The sequence below is a fragment of the Procambarus clarkii genome, chromosome 61 (assembly GCF_040958095.1).
Source record: "Procambarus clarkii isolate CNS0578487 chromosome 61, FALCON_Pclarkii_2.0, whole genome shotgun sequence".
In the NCBI taxonomy this organism is placed as follows: domain Eukaryota; kingdom Metazoa; phylum Arthropoda; class Malacostraca; order Decapoda; family Cambaridae; genus Procambarus; species Procambarus clarkii.
The window spans coordinates 2,962,468-2,985,462 of record NC_091210.1 but is presented as its reverse complement, the minus strand read 5'-3'; the positions used below and the strand labels follow the sequence as shown (position 1 = coordinate 2,985,462).

The 22,995-nt window shown below is 38.5% G+C and overlaps 1 protein-coding gene across 1 annotated transcript; it reads right to left on the bottom strand.

Annotated features, from left to right (window-relative positions):
- Positions 1-1,755: 1,755 nt before the first annotated feature.
- LOC123750206 (TRIO and F-actin-binding protein-like) lies at positions 1,756-3,656 on the bottom strand. Its single transcript, XM_069307780.1, has 2 exons — positions 3,631-3,656; positions 1,756-2,869 (listed from the first exon to the last, which is right to left on the bottom strand). The coding sequence occupies exons 1-2, from the start codon at positions 3,654-3,656 to the stop codon at positions 1,756-1,758; spliced, it is 1,140 nt and encodes a 379-aa protein (XP_069163881.1).
- Positions 3,657-22,995: the final 19,339 nt, after the last annotated feature.

Sequence of the window (22,995 nt, the reverse complement as noted above, 5' to 3'; positions counted from 1 at the left end):
GATGTGGTTTCTGATCTTGATTTTGCATAGGAGAAAAAATATTTCGGATTTCTCTCTATTTCACTGATGGCCTTTTGCTCTCTTTGCCTCTCCTGGGTTTTGTATAATTCTTGTAGCTTGAGTTCAATTTTTTCTATTTCTCTACCTAACCTTCTTCGCCGTTCTTGAGATAGGGTGCGACTCTCAAGTTGTTCCACGATTCGTTTTCTTCGCCTATATAAGGAACGACGTTCCCGTTCCAATCTGCATCTCTTTCTCTTTTTTCTTAGGGGTATGCGGTTTGAACATATTTCTAGTGCTACTGAGCTTATTTTTTCCAGGCACTGGTTCAAGTTTGCATTTCCTAGCTGTTCTTCCCAGTTTATTTCTGTGAAGTCCTGGTTTATTTTCTCCCAGTTTATCCGTTTATTATTGAAGTTGAATTTGCTGAAATCTCCTCCACCAGGAATCTGGACTGGTTTTGGAGGTCCATTCCCCATGGTTGTCAGTACCTCAATTAAGTTGTGATCTGAGTAACAGGTATTTGTAATCATTATGTTCCCGATCAACTCATCATTATTAGTGAAAATGAGGTCCAGCGTGTTCTCCTTCCTAGTTGGTTCTACTATTTGCTGGTTTAAGGCAACAGCACAACAATGGCTGCCCCCCTTCCTCACTCTGACGCCTGGCTTACATTGTCCACATGTCAGAAAGTGATAGAAGGGTCACATTTACTCTACTTTAATATTGATAATTAAGTTAATTTATATGAGATGTTTTATGATGGTAAAGTCCAAAGACTAATGTATTTAAGAATAATTCCCACCATAATAGGTGGTGAATTATAATAGTGTGTGGTGATGATATCCCGTTTTCTATAGACGGTAATTCCACTACAAGTTACGTTTTCTATGGGTAACTTGTTTATACAACACAGCTCTTATCTGTCTGTATGATATTAAATGGTGTCGGATTTTCCGACAGGACTAATCTAGTGGTATACCTTTGGACTTTTTCCAGCTTCGTCCTGTGCTTGACAAGGTACGGGCTCCATGCTGGGGCCGCATACTCCAGGATTGGTCTTACATATGTGGTGTACAAGATTTTGAATGATTCCTTACACAGGTTCTTGAACGCCGTTCTGATGTTAGCCAGCCTCACATATGCCGCAGACGTTATTCTCTTTATGTGGGCTTCAGGAGACAGGTTTGGTGTGTTATCAAATCCTAGATCTTTCTCTCTGTTCGTTTCATTAAGTACTTCATCTCCTATTCTGTATCCTGTGTCTGGCCTCCTGTTTCAACTGCCTAGTTTCATTACTTTGCATTTACTCGGGTTGAACTTCAACAGCCATTTGTTGGACCATTCACTCAGTCTGTCTAGGTCATCTTGTAGCCTCCTACTATCATCCTCTGTTTCAATCCTCCTCATAATTTTTGCATCATCGGCAAACATTGAGAGAAATGATTCTATACCCTCTGGTAGATCATTTACATATATCAGAAACAGTATAGGTCCAATGAGTGAGTCTCCCTCCGCCCTCAGCTCGTTGTGTGTGTGTGTGAGACTGGTGTCATGCACAGCACGGTGGTACAGGTGTACAGTCACACCAACCACAGGTGGTGACAGGTGTCATGCACAGGACGGTGGTACAGGCGTACAGTCACTCCAACCACAGCTGGTGACAGGTGTCTGACACAGCACGGTGGTACAGGTGTACAGTGAAAGGATCACACATGGTGATAAGACTCACAATAACCCTGACTATACATGGTATCAGGTTAGCACACAGTGTGGTGGCACAGGTGGACACAATGGGCCAGATGTGGCTCGTTCAAGTGAGAAGCCGTTGGCAATGCTGTCACGTGACAGCTTAAGATTGGCAGGAGACTCGTCACTCACGGCACTGTGAGGGCGGCTAGTGTGGACACTGACACATGGGTCGGGAGACTCGTCACTCACGGTACTGTGAGGGCGGCTAGTGTGGTCACTGACACATGGGTCGGGAGACTGGTCACTCACGGCACTGTGAGGGCGGCTAGTGTGGTCACTGACACATGGGTCGGGAGACTGGTCACTCACGGCACTGTGAGGGCGGCTAGTGTGGTCACTGACACATGGGTCGGGAGACTCGTCACTCACGGCACGGTGAGGGCGGCTAGTGTGGTCACTGACACATGGGTCGGGAGACTGGTCACTCACGGTACTGTGAGGGCGGCTAGTGTGGTCACTGACACATGGGTCGGGAGACTCGTCACTCACGGTACTGTGAGGGCGGCTAGTGTGGTCACTGACACATGGGTCGGGAGACTCGTCACTCACGGTACTGTGAGGGCGGCTAGTGTGGTCACTGACACATGGGTCGGGAGACTCGTCACTCACGGCACGGTGAGGGCGGCTAGTGTAGTCACTGACACATGGGGCGGGAGACTGGTCACTCACGGTACTGTGAGGGCGGCTAGTGTGGTCACTGACACATGGGTCGGGAGACTCGTCACTCACGGCACGGTGAGGGCGGCTAGTGTAGTCACTGACACATGGGGCGGGAGACTGGTCACTCACGGCACGGTGAGGGCGGCTAGTGTAGTCACTGACACATGGGGCGGGAGGCTGGTCACTCACGGCACGGTGAGGGCGGCTAGTGTGGTCACTGACACATGGGGCGGGAGACTGGTCACTCACGGCACGGTGAGGGCGGCTAGTGTAGTCACTGACACATGGGGCGGGAGGCTGGTCACTCACGGCACGGTGAGGGCGGCTAGTGTGGTCACTGACACATGGGGCGGGAGGCTGGTCACTCACGGTACTGTGAGGGCGGCTAGTGTGGTCACTGACACATGGGTCGGGAGACAATTGTACTCGATGTATATCACTTTGATCACCTTCCCAGCTGTTATAGTGCACTGATTTAAGACATTCTCAGAAACTCTGGCTGCAGTCTGTTATCTCTGTTAGTGATGACGGGGTGTTACTCAATTTCTGTATACATCAAGTTCACTCAGAAAATCGTATTCAATTCTCATTTACTGCAACCTGATTCAGTAGACAGTCATGTTGCATGAAATATAGACTTATCGAGTGACTTTTGCTTTTAGAGAATGTCATGTGGGTTGATCACGTTACTGACTAATTAACATGATTGATACACGTCCATTCAAGACGAACTCTGGAATCAAAATGACTTTGTGAGGCTCTAGGTGGGCTCCACTAGCTTACCCATCGGTACAACAGTCCAATTTATGGGTTGACAAATTAGACAAAAAGCAATGGTGCCTGAACTAATGAGAAGCGGTTACCCTTGCCTGCTTGGTATATGCCATCATGGATACAGCATGACTGAGGCCTATGGTTGTTAGGGAATTCAAGAAGGTCGACGCTAGACTCTCGACTTCTTAACCACAGACTTGAAAAACGTTCTCTCTGTCTCCTTCCAACGTTGAAGCTCCATGACATGACTTGCGATGTATAAATGTTCAACTGACTCTAATTAGTTGGGGAACTATGTATACAATGGCCAATACAGTACCTGTGATCCACTGATTATGTGGGCTTTCCGGAGATAGCCAGTAAGGCAGACCTAAGTCCACAATTCAAGAATCTAGACCAGTGGATCGAATCACTGTGCCCGTTATATCACACTTTCGTACTTACTCTAATATAACATGTACAACAACCATTCGGCTCCGCATCCCATCAAGTGATAGGGTGGCAAAATATGCTCAAACTGCGCATCCCCTCAGGTGAAGTATTAGGGTACTGCATAAGATTTAAAAGCCTTACACAAACATGGGATTCATATTTGCTTCCTCGGGCCTCCAATAACCATCCCACATCAATAAAAATATACCAAGTTCCTCACTTTTCCTTCTTAGGGCCTGAGTAAAAAGGTGAAGATCACGTCTGGGATGTAACGGGGGCCAGTCTTTAACCTCTCTTATCCTGGGTAAATGATGGTCGTTATGATATGTTCTATTTAACCCGAAGTTCTCAATGTAACCTTCAGTCCAAATCCTCGAATCTAAAACGTTATCGCTTAGGTATTAAACGACACGAAGACATTGTACCTTCTATGCTACACTGCAATCAATTAAACATTACTACCAAGAAAGTCGATCCCCAACTACTTGAATAGGGGGGGGGAGATGAGATTTACACAAGTGTGGTTTAAATCAAAGCACAAAGGGATTATTTGAGGTATTACATAAATGCTTGCAGGTTTACAGAGGGTGTCTAACCCAAAGCATGGAGGGTCTTGAGCCCAACAACAGAATATAAAATATGCATAGGGAAAATTCCACTAAACACTATAAATTCTAACCATAATTTATCAAATTACTTTGTTTATCAATGAAAATAAAAGAACACTTCCCTATCTGAACACTTCCAAACTAAATTATATTCTAACTGGACTTCTTCCAAAACTGGAGGCAACGGTTATGTACTACAACATAATGTGGAATATAATAACTGCACAAAACTACAAGATAACACACTTTTACCTTAAATACCACAAACAGGCCTTAAATGTATATATTTGTATGCATAAATAAATGTTGTATGTGTATATTTTTCTAGCTGTCTTAATGTGTGTTCAGTGAGTGCACAGTGACAGTTGAACTCTCACGAGTGCACAAAGTGTGTACATCAAGTCGAGTATTGTTAATACAAGACTCAGCTATTCCTTGTTGGATATCATTCGATAGCTCATGTCAACAGGAAACAATTGCTATCGTGAAGTCCGTCGTGTGCCAAACCATTTAATAATTACAGCGAGGTGGAGAATTTAAACAATTAGTTAACACCCAGAATCAGGGTCAAGTGGTACTTTTGGGTGTCATGGTCAGGAAAGGGCCAGGATGGAACAACTGTCCCTTGTGTGACTAGTCCTCTTCCGTGACTTAGTAATGACGTCAGGGGTCCTCGCCACACAGAGAGGACTGCTTTGATTTGATAGACCTCAGGTGCTGGTGCCTGATTGGCTGGTTTCATATATCTAGGAGGAGTGTGGAAGGGAGTCAAGGAGCACCCTTCCCAATGCTGCCCTCCTCTTTCCGAAGGAGTCACCAAGTACATAAGATGTATGAAGTCTTCGCTGCTGGCCATAGCTCGACTTTACCGCCTAACATAACTTTTATTGATATCTCGTTATCCGTCTAATTTCATCTAGCCTGATTCACTGCAGAATCTAGTTCACAATAGTTGAGATTTATCTTAGATACGACTAAATTAATTAATTAATAAATTTATTAAGAAGAGAGAGAGAAAAGTGCCCACCACGTGATCACCTCATAAGCAATGTGACTGCCTAGTGTTACAGTCCGGGATTATCATGAGCATCTATGAGCTTATTGCCACGAGAGAAGAGTTAGAGAGAATATCATTGACTCCCCATTGCTGCTCATAGTTTATCGGAGGGAGATAACTGTATTTACGGCTATTTTGTGGACTTAGTGGTTTACCCGCCAACTCCGTGCCGCCCACCACAAGTGCCACCCCAACGGTTTAGCACTCGCCATTAGTAGTAGGGTGTAAGCCACACAGGTGATATTTTTTTTCAGGCCAGAGATCACCTGTGAGGCGTAAGACGCACAGGTGATATTTTGTTCGAGGACAAATATCACGCGTATGGCTTCGGGTTTTCAGGTCAAATATCCCGCGTGTGAGCCAGGATTTTCAGGTTCCAATATCGTCTGTGTGAGCCAGGGTTTTCAGGTAAATTTTGTCAGTCACAGATTTTAGAATTTTGTTAAAGTTCTTATAATGAAAAATAATGTCATACGAGTTTGTTAAAGTTCTTATGATGAAAAATAATTTCCAAGACTTTAGAAGTTTGTTAAAGTCTTATCATGAAATAATGTCATACGACTTTTGTTAAAAGTTCATATTTGTTTCTTACTTAGAAACTTGTATATTACTATATATATCTAATTCATTTCCCTGCCATCCCCCCTCCCTCACCTTTCCCTCCCCCTGCATCTCCCACTCATATACCTCACACCCCCCTCCCTCCCCCCTTACCTCGCAATCTCTCGCGTCGCCTTTATTTACCTTATGCCAGCCAGCCAGACGCCTCGTGCAGGTCACCTCTTATCTTATCTTATCTTCTCCATAATATCTGGACCGTCCCTCTCTCTCTCTCTCTCTCCTCCTATTTCCTTACAACTATTTTCAGAGTTTCAAATAATCATAGAAGTTTATTTATATGTTTATGACCTAATTTGTAAAAAGACCATTTTCAGAGAATATTGTCTTAGATGTTTTGTTAAGGAAAACAAACAACTTAGCCATAACATTTAGTTTTATATCCATTTACGGCTATTTCACCTGTAAAGACCAAAATTGAACAGAGCCCAGTTATAGACAGAATTTCGTCAGAGACCATTTATACCTAAAAATGAATAGAGTCCACTTTGTGAGCAAAATTAGTCAGAGACAGTTTTAAGCTCAAATTTCATCAGAGTCCTGTAATCTGCGAAAATTTGACAGAGTCCATTTTATACCCAATTTTCGTCAGAGTCTACTTTGCTAGCAAAATTAGTCAGAGACAGTTTTAAGCTCAAATTTCATCAGTGTCCTGTAATCTGTGAAAATTCATCAGAGTCCAGTTCTTGATCGAAATTCATCAGAGTCCAATTAAAGACCCAAATTTGACAGAGACCACATTTTCGCAACTAGCAGTCCAATCCCCCTGAAATTTTAAACAGTCATATTTCAGACACCGTAAATAAGATCAAGTCAGTTACTGAGCTCCAGCTCTTGTCCCCCTGTATTTGCATATTTTCTCTATATTCAGCTGTGTTCTTCACATTTTTCCATGTTTTCTGTGTTCATTCCATGTTTTCTACCATTTTCCCCATATGTTCACTATGTTCTTTGTCATGTTTTCATGTACATCATATGTTCTCTGTATAACTTTTATACTCAATATTCATGTTCTCAATTTTCTTAGCTTGTTCTTCACATGTTCAGTGTTCATTCTTTGTATTCCCTATGTTCCTTATCATGTCTTCATATTCTCTATAAGTTCATATTCCCTGCATGTTCACTCTATTCATCAACTTTTTCTTACATGTTTTCTGTGTTCACCGTATGTTCACTGTGTTCATTCCCCTACTTAATCTCAATTTTTTTATGTTCTTTGTTTCTTTAAACCAATTTGTTTCTTCCATTCACTAACTAGTTCTTTGTCAAATAATATTATACTGCAATACAGTTCCCTCAACAATTTTAGTCACCCAGTTTTATTTGCAAAACTATGTCAAAGTAATTCTCGTAGTCAACTTAATAGTTCTACCAACCCCGTTCTTAAACAAATCTACACTTTATTCAGTTCCAAATTTACAAAGACAAACCTTTCTTGTAACTTCTTAACTAAAAATCTTTCGCCAATCAACTAAAACATAGTCACTTTCGTCATTTCTCAACTAAACTTATTATCCAATCAACCAAAAAAATAGTCAGGAATAATCTCATTCAACACCGTTCTTAACTAAAACAACCTTTCTCTTAGCTAAAAATTGTCAAAGGAATCTTTCCAGCACTGTTCATAACTAACTTTATCCATCGTCATTAAACTAAAATAATAACTTTCATCATTTCCTAACTAAACTTATTCCATAGTCAACAGAAAATAACCGTGTTCATCGTATTTCATTATCATTTCTTATCTAAAAAATTATCCGCCAATCATCAGAAAAGTCATGTTCATCATGTTTTGTCTTTTTCCTTAACTATGGTAATCATCAGTCAACTAAAAAATAGTTACTTCTTCATGTTTCATTGTCATTTCATAACTAAAATTATCCATCAATCAACAGAAAAAGTCATATTCATCATTGTTCCTAACTAAAATTATGTTTTCGTCAAGTAAGAAAATATAGTCAAAGATATCTATCATCGTCGTTCTTAACTGACATTTATACTTTGTGGAGCACTAAAATAGTCACTGTTGTCATATTTTTTTCTTGTCTTTCCTCAACTAAAATAGTCAAATGTAACTTTTTCAACACTTTCGTAACTAAAATTATATGTCGCTAAGTAAGAAAAATAGTCAAATGTAACTTTTTCAGCACTTTCGTAAAAATTATATGTCGTTAAGTAAGAAAAATAGTCAAAGGTGCTCTCCGTAACACCAAAGTTACTCTTCGAGATAACAAAAGACACTCTCAAACACTCAAAAATTTACTCGCATCCTCAAAGTTATTCTCAGAGCCATCAAAAAGTTAATCTCAGTCATCAAAATGCTATTCTCTAAGTAGCCTTTCATTCATCAGAGAAACTTTCTAAGACATCTTCGTTCATTAGAGTTAATCTCAGAGGCATAAAAGTTATTCTCAGAGCTATCAAAATTATTCTCGATGCCATCAAAAAGTATTTTCTCGTTCATCAAAGTTAATCTCAGAGTTAACAAAGGTAATCTCTAACTCACTTTCGTTCAACATATTAATTCTCTAAGTCCTCAAAGTTATTCTCTAAGACAACAAAGGTATTCTCTAAGACAATAAAGTCTTTCTCAGAGCTATCAAACTTGTTCTCAAAGTCATCAAAGTTATTCCAAGAGACGTCAAAGTTAATCCAAGACATCATCTTTCATCAAAGATATTCTCTCTAAGCCATCAATGTTCTTCTCTAAGACATAAAAGTTATTCTCTATGTCATCAAAAAGTTATTCTCTGAGCTAACAAAATACTACTCATGTTCTCATGAGTAGTATTTTGACATTCTCAAAGACATTCTCAAAGTCATCAAAGTTATTCTAAGAGCTATCAAACTTGTTCTCAAAGTCATCAAAGTTATTCTGTAACTCACCTTTGTTCATTAAAGTTAATTTCTATGTTATAAAAGTTATTCTCAGAGACATCTAAAGTTAATCTTGCTCATCAAAGTTGTTCTCTAAGACATAAAAGTTATTCTCAGAGACATCTAAAGTTAATCTTGCTCATCAAAGTTGTTCTCTAAGACATACTAGTTATTCTCAGAGTCATCAAAAGTTGTTCTCTAAGACATCATTGTTGCTATCTAAGACATCAAAGATGTTCTCTAAATCATAAAAGTCAATCTTTAAGTCACCTTCGTTCATTAGAGAAACTTTCCAATCCATATTCGTTGACCAAAGTTATTCTCAGAGTCATCAAAGTGATCTCTAATTCACCTTCGTTCTCCAAAAGTTGTTCTCTAAGACACCTTCGTTCATCAAAGAAACTCTCCTTCTTCCATCATGTTATTCTTTAAGACATCTTCAGTCATAAAATTTCTCTCCAAAATGTAACTAGTTCAGCTTTTCATACCAAACCTGCACTTCTGTTAAAATATATTTTCGTAGTCACTTTACCATAAAACTGTTATCTGAACTATCCTAACTTAACTTACCTTACCTTACCTATCTTACCTAACTTAATCCTGCATAACCTAACTTTACTTATCCTATCATAACTTACTTTACCTTACCTAACTTTACCTATCCTAACATAACTTACCTTACCTTACCTATCTTACCTAACTTTACCTATCTTACCTAACTTTACCTATCTTACCTAACGTAACCTTCATAACCTAACTTTACCTATCCTAACATAACTTACCTTACCTATCATACCTAACTTACCTAACCTAACTTACCTAACTTTACCTAACTTTACCTATCTTAACATGACTTACTTTACATTACCTATCTTAGTTAACTTAACCTGCTCAACCTAACTTTACCTATCCTACCTTACCTTACTAATCTTACCTAACTTTACCTATCTTACCTAACTTACATAACCTAACCTAACTTTACCTATCCTAACATGACTTACCTTACCTTACATTACCTATCTTACTTAACTTAACCTGATCAACCTAACTTTACCTATCCTACCTTACCTTACCAATCTTACTTTACCTTATCTATCTTACCTAACTTTACCTATCCTAACATAACTTACCTTACCTTACCTATCTTACCTAACTTTACCTAACTTACCTAACGTAACCTTCATAACCTAACTTTACCTATCCTAACATAACTTACCTTACCTATCATACCTAACTTACCTAACCTAACTTACCTAACTTTACCTAACTTTACCTATCTTAACATGACTTACCTTATATTACCTATCTTACTTAACTTAACCTGCTCAACCTAACTTTACCTATCCTACCTTACCTTACCAATCTTACCTAACTTTACCTATCTTACCTAACTTACATAACCTAACCTAACTTTACCTATCCTAACATGACTTACCTTACCTTACATTACCTATCTTACTTAACTTAACCTGCTCAACCTAACTTTACCTATCCTACCTTACCTTACCAATCTTACCTAACTTTACCTATCTTACCTAACTTACATAACCTAACCTAACTTATCCTGCTTAACCTAACTTACCTAACGTACCTAACTTAACCTGTATAACCTAACCTGCTTAACCTAACTTACCTTACCTTACCTATCTTACCTATCTTACCTTACCTTACCTATCTTACCTAACTTACCTAACTTTACCTATCCTAACATAACTTACCTTACATTACCTATCTTGCCTAACTTTACCTAACTTACATAACTTAACCTGCTTAACCTAACTTATATAACTTATCTTACCTATCCTAACGTAACCTAACTTGCTTTACCTAACTTATTCTCACATTCCCAAACTGATGTATCCTAACTTATCTAGTCCAGCCAGACATGATCTAACTTACATAATTATTCCTGCTTTTCTTTTGTGTTTCGTCAATCATTGTCTCATATTCATTTACTCATTTCAAGGGTTAATTTCTCAAATGGACATTTTTGCATTTCAAGTGTTATTTGTTTAAGATTGGGTGTTTAACCATTTCAAAGGATTTTTGTTATATATGGGAATTTACTCGTTTCAAGGGCTAATTTCTCAAATGGCCATTTTTGCAGATCAAGGGTTATATTGTTAAAGTTCATCAAGTTGCTCATAAGTTGTATTTATTATGTTTGTTATCATATGTTCTTATTCCCCAACCCCTTAACCTAACCTCTTGTAATCTTAGTGTATTTAGTAGATTCTATCATATGTTCTTATTCCCCAACCCTTTAACGTAACCTTTCAGATGTAGTTTTGTTTCTCCTTTTTGTATATTTTTACCCAAACCCACCATCCCACTTAACCTTCTTTCCTTCTTTTACTTTGTTTTCACATATAAGCTCATTCTTTATCATAGTAATAATAAAAATCACAATAGTAAAGAATCAGATCTACTAAGACTTGAAATTGAGAAACAAGAGCTCAAGGGAGTGAGAGCATGAAAGAAGAGCAAGGAGTAAGAGAGAGGGGGGCAGAAGAAAATGGGACCAAAGAAGAGAGAATGAGAGAGAGAGAGTGTGGGCATGGGGGAACTAAGACTTGAATTTGAGAAAAAAGAAAAATAAGAGAATGAGAGAGAGTGAGCGAAGGGGGAGAGAATGAGGACGATAGAGAGAACAAGGGGGGATAGAAGGAGGGAGATAAAGAGAAAGGGGGATAGAAGGAGTAGGAGAAACAAAGTAAAAGAAGGAAAGAAGGTTTAGTGGGATGGTGGGTTTGGGTAAAAATATACAAAAAGGAGAAACAAAACTACATCTGAAAGGTTAGGTTAAAGGGTTGGGGAATAAGAACATATGATAGAATCTACTAAATACACTAAGATTACAAGAGGTTAGGTTAAGGGGTTGGGGAATAAGAACATATGATAACAAACATAATAAATACAACTTATGAGCAACTTGATGAACTTTAACAAATAACCCTTGATCTGCAAAAATGGCCATTTGAGAAATTAGCCCTTGAAACGAGTAAATTCCCATATATAACAAAAATCCTTTGAAATGGTTAAACACCCAATCTTAAACAAATAACACTTGAAATGCAAAAATGTCCATTTGAGAAATTAACCCTTGAAATGAGTAAATGAATATGAGACAATGATTGACGAAACACAAAAGAAAAGCAGGAATAATTATGTAAGTTAGATCATGTCTGGCTGGACTAGATAAGTTAGGATACATCAGTTTGGGAATGTGAGAATAAGTTAGGTAAAGCAAGTTAGGTTATGTTAGTATAGGTAAGATAAGTTATATAAGTTAGGTTAAGCAGGTTAAGTTATGTAAGTTAGGTAAAGTTAGGTAAGATAGGTAATGTAAGGTAAGTTATGTTAGGATAGGTAAAGTTAGGTAAGTTAGGTAAGATAGGTAAGGTAAGGTAAGATAGGTAAGATAGGTAAGGTAAGGTAAGTTAGGTTAAGCAGGTTAGGTTATACAGGTTAAGTTAGGTACGTTAGGTAAGTTAGGTTAAGCAGGATAAGTTAGGTTAAGCAGGATAAGTTAGGTTAGGTTATGTAAGTTAGGTAAGATAGGTAAAGATAGGTAAGATTGATAAGGTAAGGTAGGACAGGTAAAGTTAGGTTGAGCAGGTTAAGTTAAGTAAGATAGGTAATGTAAGGTAAGGTAAGTCATGTTAGGATAGGTAAAGTTAGGTTAGGTTATGTAAGTTAGGTAAGATAGGTAAAGTTAGGTAAGATTGGTAAGGTAAGGTAGGATAGGTAAAGTTAGGTTGAGCAGGTTAAGTTAAGTAAGATAGGTAATGTAAGGTAAGTCATGTTAAGATAGGTAAAGTTAGGTAAGTTAGGTTAGGTAAGTTAGGTATGATAGGTAAGGTAAGTTATGTTAGGATAGGTAAAGTTAGGTTATGAAGGTTACGTTAGGTAAGATAGGTAAAGTTAGGTAAGATAGGTAAAGTTAGGTAAGATAGGTAAGGTAAGGTAAGTTATGTTAAGATAGGTAAAGTTAGGTAAGATAGGTAAGGTAAAGTAAGATTGGTAAGGTAAGGTAGGATAGGTAAAGTTAGGTTGAGCAGGTTAAGTTAAGTAAGATAGGTAATGTAAGGTAAGGTAAGTCATGTTAGGATAGGTAAAGTTAGGTTAGGTTATGTAAGTTAGGTAAGATAGGTAAAGTTAGGTAAGATTGGTAAGGTAAGGTAGGATAGGTAAAGTTAGGTTGAGAAGGTTAAGTTAAGTAAGATAGGTAATGTAAAGTAAGTCATGTTAAGATAGGTAAAGTTAGTTAAAGTTAGGTAAGTTAGGTTAGGTAAGTTAGGTATGATAGGTAAGGTAAGTTATGTTAGGATAGGTAAAGTTAGGTTATGAAGGTTACGTTAGGTAAGATAGGTAAAGTTAGGTAAGATAGGTAAGGTAAGGTAAGTTATGTTAGGATAGGTAAAGTTAGGTAAGATAGGTAAGGTAAAGTAAGTTATGATAGGATAAGTAAAGTTAGGTTATGCAGGATTAAGTTAGGTAAGATAGGTAAGGTAAGGTAAGTTAAGTTAGGATAGTTCAGAGAACAGTTTTAGGGTAAAGTGACTACGAAAATATATTTTAACAGAAGTGCAGGTTTGGTATGAAAAGCTGAACTAGTTACATTTTGGAGAGAAATTTTATGACTGAAGATGTCTTAAAGAATAACATAATGGAAGAAGGAGAGTTTCTTTGATGAACGAAGGTGTCTTAGAGAACAACTTTTGGAGAACGAAGGTGAATTAGAGATCACTTTGATGACTCTGAGAATAACTTTGGTCAACGAAAATGGATTGGAAAGTTTCTCTAATGAACGAAGGTGACTTAAAGATTAACTTTTATGATTTAGAGAACATCTTTGATGTCTTAGATAGCAACAATGGTGTCTTAGAGAACAACTTTTGATGACTCTGAGAATAACTTTTATGTCTTAGAGAACAACTTTGATGAGCAAGATTAACTTTAGATGTCTCTGAGAATAACTTTTATGTCTTAGAGAACAACTTTGATGAGCAAGATTAACTTTAGATGTCTCTGAGAATAACTTTTATAACATAGAAATTAACTTTAATGAACAAAAGTGAGTTACAGAATAACTTTGATGACTTTGAGAACAAGTTTGATAGCTCTTAGAATAACTTTGATGACTTTGAGAATGTCTTTGAGAACATGAGTAGTATTTTGTTAGCTCAGAGAATAACTTTTTGATGACATAGAGAATAACTTTTATGTCTTAGAGAAGAACATTGATGGCTTAGAGAGAATATCTTTGATGAAAGATGATGTCTTGGATTAACTTTGACGTCTCTTGGAATAACTTTGATGACTTTGAGAACAAGTTTGATAGCTCTGAGAAAGACTTTATTGTCTTAGAGAATACCTTTGTTGTCTTAGAGAATAACTTTGAGGACTTAGAGAATTAATATGTTGAACGAAAGTGAGTTAGAGATTACCTTTGTTAACTCTGAGATTAACTTTGATGAACGAGAAAATACTTTTTGATGGCATCGAGAATAATTTTGATAGCTCTGAGAATAACTTTTATGCCTCTGAGATTAACTCTAATGAACGAAGATGTCTTAGAAAGATTCTCTGATGAACGAAAGGTTACTTAGAGAATAGCATTTTGATGACTGAGATTAACTTTTTGATGACTGAGAATAACTTTTATGCCTCTGAGATTAACTTTAATGAACGAAGATGTCTTAGAAAGTTTCTCTGATGAATGAAAGGCTACTTAGAGAATAGCATTTTGATGACTGAGATTAACTTTTTGATGGCTCTGAGAATAACTTTGAGGATGCGAGTAAATTTTTGAGTGTTTGAGAGTGTCTTTTGTTATCTCGAAGAGTAACTTTGGTGTTACGGAGAGCACCTTTGACTATTTTTCTTACTTAACGACATATAATTTTTACGAAAGTGCTGAAAAAGTTACATTTGACTATTTTTCTTACTTAGCGACATATAATTTTAGTTACGAAAGTGTTGAAAAAGTTACATTTGACTATTTTAGTTGAGGAAAGACAAGAAAAAAATATGACAACAGTGACTATTTTAGTGCTCCACAAAGTATAAATGTCAGTTAAGAACGACGATGATAGATATCTTTGACTATATTTTCTTACTTGACGAAAACATAATTTTAGTTAGGAACAATGATGAATATGACTTTTTCTGTTGATTGATGGATAATTTTAGTTATGAAATGACAATGAAACATGAAGAAGTAACTATTTTTTAGTTGACTGATGATTACCATAGTTAAGGAAAAAGACAAAACATGATGAACATGACTTTTCTGATGATTGGCGGATAATTTTTTAGATAAGAAATGATAATGAAATACGATGAACACGGTTATTTTCTGTTGACTATGGAATAAGTTTAGTTAGGAAATGATGAAAGTTATTATTTTAGTTGAATGACGATGGATAAAGTTAGTTATGAACAGTGCTGGAAAGATTCCTTTGACAATTTTTAGCTCTGTTGTTTTAGTTAAGAACGGTGTTGAATGAGATTATTCCTGACTATTTTTTTGGTTGATTGGATAATAAGTTTAGTTGAGAAATGACGAAAGTGACTATGTTTTAGTTGATTGGCGAAAGATTTTTAGTTAAGAAGTTACAAGAAAGGTTTGTCTTTGTAAATTTGGAACTGAATAAAGTGTAGATTTGTTTAAGAACGGGGTTGGTAGAACTATTAAGTTGACTACGAGAATTACTTTGACATAGTTTTGCAAATAAAACTGGGTGACTAAAATTGTTGAGGGAACTGTATTGCAGTATAATATTATTTGACAAAGAACTAGTTAGTGAATGGAAGAAACAAATTGGTTTAAAGAAACAAAGAACATAAAAAAATTGAGATTAAGTAGGGGAATGAACACAGTGAACATACGGTGAACACAGAAAACATGTAAGAAAAAGTTGATGAATAGAGTGAACATGCAGGGAATATGAACTTATAGAGAATATGAAGACATGATAAGGAACATAGGGAATACAAAGAATGAACACTGAACATGTGAAGAACAAGCTAAGAAAATTGAGAACATGAATATTGAGTATAAAAGTTATACAGAGAACATATGATGTACATGAAAACATGACAAAGAACATAGTGAACATATGGGGAAAATGGTAGAAAACAGAAAAAATGAGAAAAACAGGTGAAAAGAATTGATCTGAGCATGCTGTGAACATTTGTAGAACATGGAATGAACACAGAAAACATGGAAAAAATGTGAAGAACACAGCTGAATATAGAGAAAATATGCAAATACAGGGGGACAAGAGCTGGAGCTCAGTAACTGACTTGATCTTATTTACGGTGTCTGAAATATGACTGTTTAAAATTTCAGGGGGATTGGACTGCTAGTAGCGAAAATGTGGTCTCTGTCAAATTTGGGTCTTTAATTGGACTCTGATGAATTTCGATCAAGAACTGGACTCTGATGAATTTTCACAGATTACAGGACACTGATGAAATTTGAGCTTAAAACTGTCTCTGACTAATTTTGCTCTCAAAGTAGACTCTGGCGAATTTCTGTTGATAATTGGACTCTGATGAAATATGAGCTAAAAACTGTCTCTGACTAATTTTGCTCACAAAGTGGACTCTATTCATTTTTAGGTATAAATGGTCTCTGACGAAATTCTGTCTATAACTGGGCTCTGTTCAATTTTGGTCTTTACAGGTGAAATAGCCGTAAATGGATATAAAACTAAATGTTATGGCTAAGTTGTTTGTTTTCCTTAACAAAACATCTAAGACAATATTCTCTGAAAATGGTCTTTTTACAAATTAGGTCATAAACATATAAATAAACTTCTATGATTATTTGAAACTCTGAAAATAGTTGTAAGGAAATAGGAGGAGAGAGAGAGAGAGAGGGACGGTCCAGATATTATGGAGAAGATAAGATAAGATAAGAGGTGACCTGCACGAGGCGTCTGGCTGGCTGGCATAAGGTAAATAAAGGCGACGCGAGAGATTGCGAGGTAAGGGGGGAGGGAGGGGGGTGTGAGGTATATGAGTGGGAGATGCAGGGGGAGGGAAAGGTGAGGGAGGGGGGGATGGCAGGGAAATGAATTAGATATATATAGTAATATACAAGTTTCTAAGTAAGAAACAAATAAGAACTTTTAACAAAAGTCGTATGACATTATTTCATGATAAGACTTTAACAAACTTCTAAAGTCTTGGAAATTATTTTTCATCATAAGAACTTTAACAAACTCGTATGACATTATTTTTCATTATAAGAACTTTAACAAAATTCTAAAATCTGTGACTGACAAAATTTACCTGAAAACCCTGGCTCACACAGACGATATTGGAACCTGAAAACCCTGGCTCACACACGGGATATTTGACCTGAAAACCCGAAGCCATACGCGTGATATTTGTCCTCGAACAAAATATCACCTGTGCGTCTTACGCCTCACAGGTGATCTCTGGCCTGAAAAAAAAATATATCACCTGTGTGGCTTACACCCTACTACTGCCATTACCACCCTGTGTGTAGCTGCCGCCCACCACCCAGCTGTGGTCGCCATGCAAAATCACAGTGCACCTGTTCTATCAGCCTGCACCTGTCATCTAGTGTAACTAACGTGTTACTCGCATGGTAACCACGTGCAGTCATTGCTTGAGTTGTCTACACCTGCCACCCTGTGTTTGGTTGTTACTCGTATGTTACAACGTGCAGAGATTGCTGGAGTATTTCATAAGAACATCTACAGTTCCACTTTCTATGTATGCAAGATGTGAGTGACAAGGCCGGTCTTCAAAGTGACTACAAATATTTATCTTGTTCTTATAGTGTTTTCCTTGTGTTGATCTAGGATCAACCGTCCAACCCGCAGTTATCTAGTTATCACCTGTAACAGGTGAGAGTTAAATCGGTCGTGGAGACAATTAGCCAGTTGTCGGTACAGTCATCTGAGTTATACTGTATCTATCACTGTCTTGAGTATAAGTGTTATACACACGAAAACACATTTAGTATTTGTTATATTTTTGTGCATTTAAGTTGTACGGTGTTATTATTATTAATAAACACTTTAATGCGCGCGGGCCCCGTGAAAAAAAATAGCGCATTGTGGCGTTTTGGGCTCTTGAGCGTAAACACCAAAAAGTGTGTAATCTTTTCACTCTCCTGACACTAATTCTCAAGCTACGTATTTCATTTTGGTATCAATGTGTTGGCAATAAAATTCTCTACAAGATCATATGTATAACATGTCACCAAAGCATTAGCTATCCCACCACGAAATAAATAAAACGTAGATCACTCGCCGTGAAGCCCAAACAGCAACAAAATGTTCATACTCTTTTGTTTGTTGTCAGCTCCACATTAGTCCTACAGCGTTGTATTTTATATCACTGAACTCGCAATAAAATTCCCTACACAGACATATGCATATAAATGTAGAATCATGATCGCGGCCCACACCAAGAGTATGTGAAGTGGGCGATTACCCTCGTTGTGTCAACAACTCAATAGTCTCTCCTCTAAGTTAGAATACAAAGCCGTTTTCTTAAATAGGCCATGTGCCTATTAGAGAAAACGAAAATTTAATGGCAAACAATTTCATACTAACCCCAAGTCGATCGAATAAGACTTGGACTTTATATGTTGTTTTTTTAGATCGGCCGGCTATTTACGGCGCGGGCGCGGAACCCGTTAGCAGAGTGGGCAGTATATTTACGGTCCGGTTGCATCAAAGTGTTTGTTAATTCATTAATAGTGATTTATGTGTCAATGTTGTAGCTTGCATTTTATCCACTCAAGACATCAGTGGAAGAGTAAGTCATTGAGTGTTGTGTCTAGGCGCATCAGTACTTTGCTTTAAGAGGTCAGACCCCACCCTGATCCGGTGCATTAAACCGGTAAGAGACGGGAGACCTCTTAAGGAAAGTGCAACCCTCTAGATCAGGCTCTCCTGCACCCAGCACTGCCGGGTGGGTAAACATTAGGCAGCAACGATTAGATCTACCGAATCAAGGTACGATTCAGAGGTAACCAGACCCCTACTCGATCAGAGATATCGGATTTGATCACCACTACAACCAATGTTGCACCCCTGGACGTCGTAGTCAACGATGAAGGACTCCCTCAACTGCTGTTCAGCAGTGCCGAGGCCGTACAACGCCTCTTTAACCCCATTCACCTCACTGCTCTCGAGGAGGCGCACATGTTCCTCACCCCACCACGACACTACCTCGCAGCCAGGACTGTTTTTGTAAAGAGAGTGAGCTCCCTCATCTCCGAAAAAGCTACCACCGACGTCGCCACCAGCATAACCGAAGATAACCCTTCCTTGACTGCAATCACTGTAAAATTCATCCTTGTGCTGGACAGCCACCTCTCCACTATGAAGGTCACCTTCACCTCGCCTGAGGAAGCTACCTCTGCTACCACCAACGGCTTCCGGTGCTTCGGCCTCGCTTGTACACCCCGACAAATATCAAGAGAACATTACTACCAGCTACGACAGTGTTTTAAGTGCTATAGTTATGAGCACTTCACTAAACATTGCCGATCTCCGGACCAACGGTGCAGCAAGTGCGCCGAGAATCACCACTTCAAACAATGCACCAGCGACTTCCTCCAATGCCTTCTCTGCCAAGGTCACCTTACTGCCGTCTCTGCTGAGTGTCCAGAAAGACGTCAAGAAATACAGAAGATGACCAGCGCCAGGCAAGCCAACACCACACGACGAGAACCGTCAACATTCAACGTGCAAGCCGCCAACTTTCCTCTGCTTCCGGAAGGGGGCGGAGCTTCTGCACAGACTGCGTCCCATTGGGGCCCTGGGTCCCAGCCCGCCAACCAATCATCGACGCAGCAGCGACAGCCACAACTTTACTCTGCTGAATCAACAAGCCAGCCCTCACCACACCAGATGCTGCTCCCTAACAGGAACCATAATGTCATAATGGGACTCATCCGCACTGCTGAAATGATTGCAGGCACGAACACCAAGGAATTTGTACGAATTCTGAACATTATGTACGCTGACAACGGTTTACCAACATTTACTGTTCGTGACGAGCTCTTCACAACAACAGCCTCAGCCAACACCAATGCTACGAATTCAGCAACAAATACCACTTCTGCTTCTAACATCAACATCACCATCTCTTCAACTGCATTGGCAGATATCCTGTCTGCTGACGCCCACCCCGTGCAACCTGCTACAGATTCTGCTACATCCTTGCACACTGCTACTACTTCAGACGAACCATCTACTTCTCCAGTGGTACCTGAGACTGCACCAACTTCACCAGCTTCACCAGAAAATACACCAGCCGCTCCTGAGACTACACCAGCTTCACAGGTACCTACACCTGATGCTTCTGCAAACCAATACTTGTTTTCCGATGAAGATTCTACTGCCTCGATTGACGTTGAAGCACAATCACCATCTCCAGCAACAGTGGAGTCTCCAAGAGTCTCCGCACTATATGATCAACGTGAAAAACTTACACTTGGAACTCCCGAATACAGACGCCTCTCCAGCAAAATACTCAACACAAGGTATGCGGAATGCCTGCTGAATGATCCAAACTCAAAGTACACACTTAGGAACGAAGTAATATATATTGAATGCGACGAAACCACATTGTCAAAGGACCTTTTCCCACCAGACTACGCCGAATACAAACATCATATGATTACTCGAAGCAAGAAGAAAGAAGAAACACCAAATTGAAGAAGAAGAAGACACCACCTGAAGACAGATTGTTTCCACCTTGAATGTTGAAGTACTGCCACCGCCGCCTTCCAGACCCGCCTCCAAGCCTAGCCAGTTGTTGGGTTGTTTGCAGCATCGACATATTGACACGCAGCTGGGTTTAGCCCTGGCACTTTCTCTTCAACTTCACCATTTCCTCTTCAGCTGTCCCCACTTCAAGGCTCGCCCCAATGGGCATCTTCTCCTGTATTATTCAGATTCAGATTCAGGTGAGACCTGTTTATTATTATATTGCTACTCATTGATTATTGTGTTATGTTATATCGCAGTGTTGTACTTGTGTGTTAGCATACAGTGTTGAGTATAATTATTCATCTTGGTTATCTGTCTTGGTGACAGAAGATTTAACATAAAGTAGTAATTAAATTATTCGTTGATTTGTTATTATCTGTGTGACAGAGTGTTTATGTAATTATTTAATTATTAGAAGGTTTGTCTTAGTGACAAGTGTTACATTGTTTTAATGTTATTGTTGTAATATTATCATTGTTGATTTCCACTGCGAGAGTTGAATTCAGTTTAGTTTGATTGTGCACTAGTGTTCAGTTAGTTCACTTTGTTCTCTCTTGCCCTAGCAAGAGGGCCAGAGACTAGGTCTCCTGATTATCATACAGAGTGGTGTGACTGTGTCCTGCTGCAGCTGTTATTGTTTATCTGTTGGAGTGACTCTCGGAAATTAACGTAATGTAAAGTTGTAACTGCTGTCTATTAGTGAGTAAGTTGTTGAATAAATTGTTATTGTTTTAAAAATGTCATTTGGCCACCTTCATCAGTACCTTTGATGAGTACTGCCCCGTTATTTTGCTTTGTACAGCTACTTCTAAAATCTTTAATTTAACAGGTTTAAACTCTGGGATCAAACCCACAGCTTTAAGCACTAAATACAAAATTTTGTGTGAGAACCTATTTGCTACCCTCTAAACTGCTCATGCAATTGAGGAGCTTACGATGTAGTGATTGGAGGAACAAGAAGTTGGACCTCTGTATTTGCTCTTGCCTTCCCAAGTTAGCTACTTTCAGATCGGGCACCCACTCTGGGGCTAAGAAGTGTTGCTTTAACTAGACAACACTGGTTTTATCTGGCGCCCAACATGGGGCTGGTAGGGCAGTCAAAGGATATACTTTCACAGTCTGTTCATACGTATATTTACAAAGCAATACATAATGAACACTATCTTTGATACATCAATACAACCTGACTGCCTAAGTTATTCTAAAGTTATAGCTAAACCACAGTAGGTAGAAACTTTTAACGTCAACTTTTGTGCTTCTTGAATGCTAATTAACAATGCCAGGAGAAAGAAATATTCAGATTTTTTTGTGCACTACAAGCTAGTTAGCTATTACTGCAGGGCAGCCAAGGGGGGTAAGACAATTGTGAAATCCCATTCATTCACAGTTGGTTTAACAGGAATCCCTGTTGATGCTTATAATCCAAATTTATATTCGGAAAATATTCACTAATATCAATCTCTCTAATATCTAACAGAGAATACATGTTAGCAATACCGGTCTCTAGTTAAGTGGCTTCTATCTTTCCCCTTTCTTGTATGTTGATACCACATTTTCCACTTTCCAAATATCAGGCTGTTCGGCCACTTCACGTGAGGCGATGAAGACTATAGCAATGGTTAAAAAATGCAGCAGCTGCCCCTTTCAAGATCCACGGTGAGATCTTCACAGGAAGGACCTGTGGTTTCCATAACATCCTGCTCCTACTGTTTCTTTTCTTCCTCTGGTGTCATTTCCATTTGGCCAGTCTGGTTGTGGTTGTGGTTGTGCGTGTTCCATTAGAAGCTTAGATCTGGGGACAGCTCTAGTTCTGCCTTGAAAACTTTCTGCAAACTTTTAATAAGTTTTCACACACTTCCTTATCATTCTTTATATGTCCTTCTCCTCTTCTGTGTATTTTGATCACTTGTTACTTACCGACATTTTACCTCAATTGGAAATATAGTAATATAGGATGATCTTAGAAATCGATGATTTTTTATTTTTTTATATATATAAAACAGTGTTTACATTCTTGTACACCCACTAGCACGCATAGCGTTTCCGAAAAGTCCTTAATCCTAATTTAACCCGGAATACGACCCGCCAAATTGTTTAACAACCAGGTATACCCATTTCACTGTTGGGGTAAACAGACACTAACGTTAAGGATTGGCACCCAGTAAATCCTTGCTGGCAAGGATGTGAACCAAGGTCAAAGCGCTTGTGAAACATCAGGCGAGTGTCTTACCACTTCGCCACAGGGACTGCACAAATCCAAGAATGATGATATCATTATCATATTACTTCTTTGTTGTATATTCGTTTTTCTCTCTCTTGTTTATACTTTATGGCTCTCCACTGTTCTATGCCTCATGAACTTATTGCATGCTCTTTTACTTTAACTTTTTGCCTTCAAGCATTATCTGATAAATTATGAGATTTTTTTTATATTGGCTCATTTATC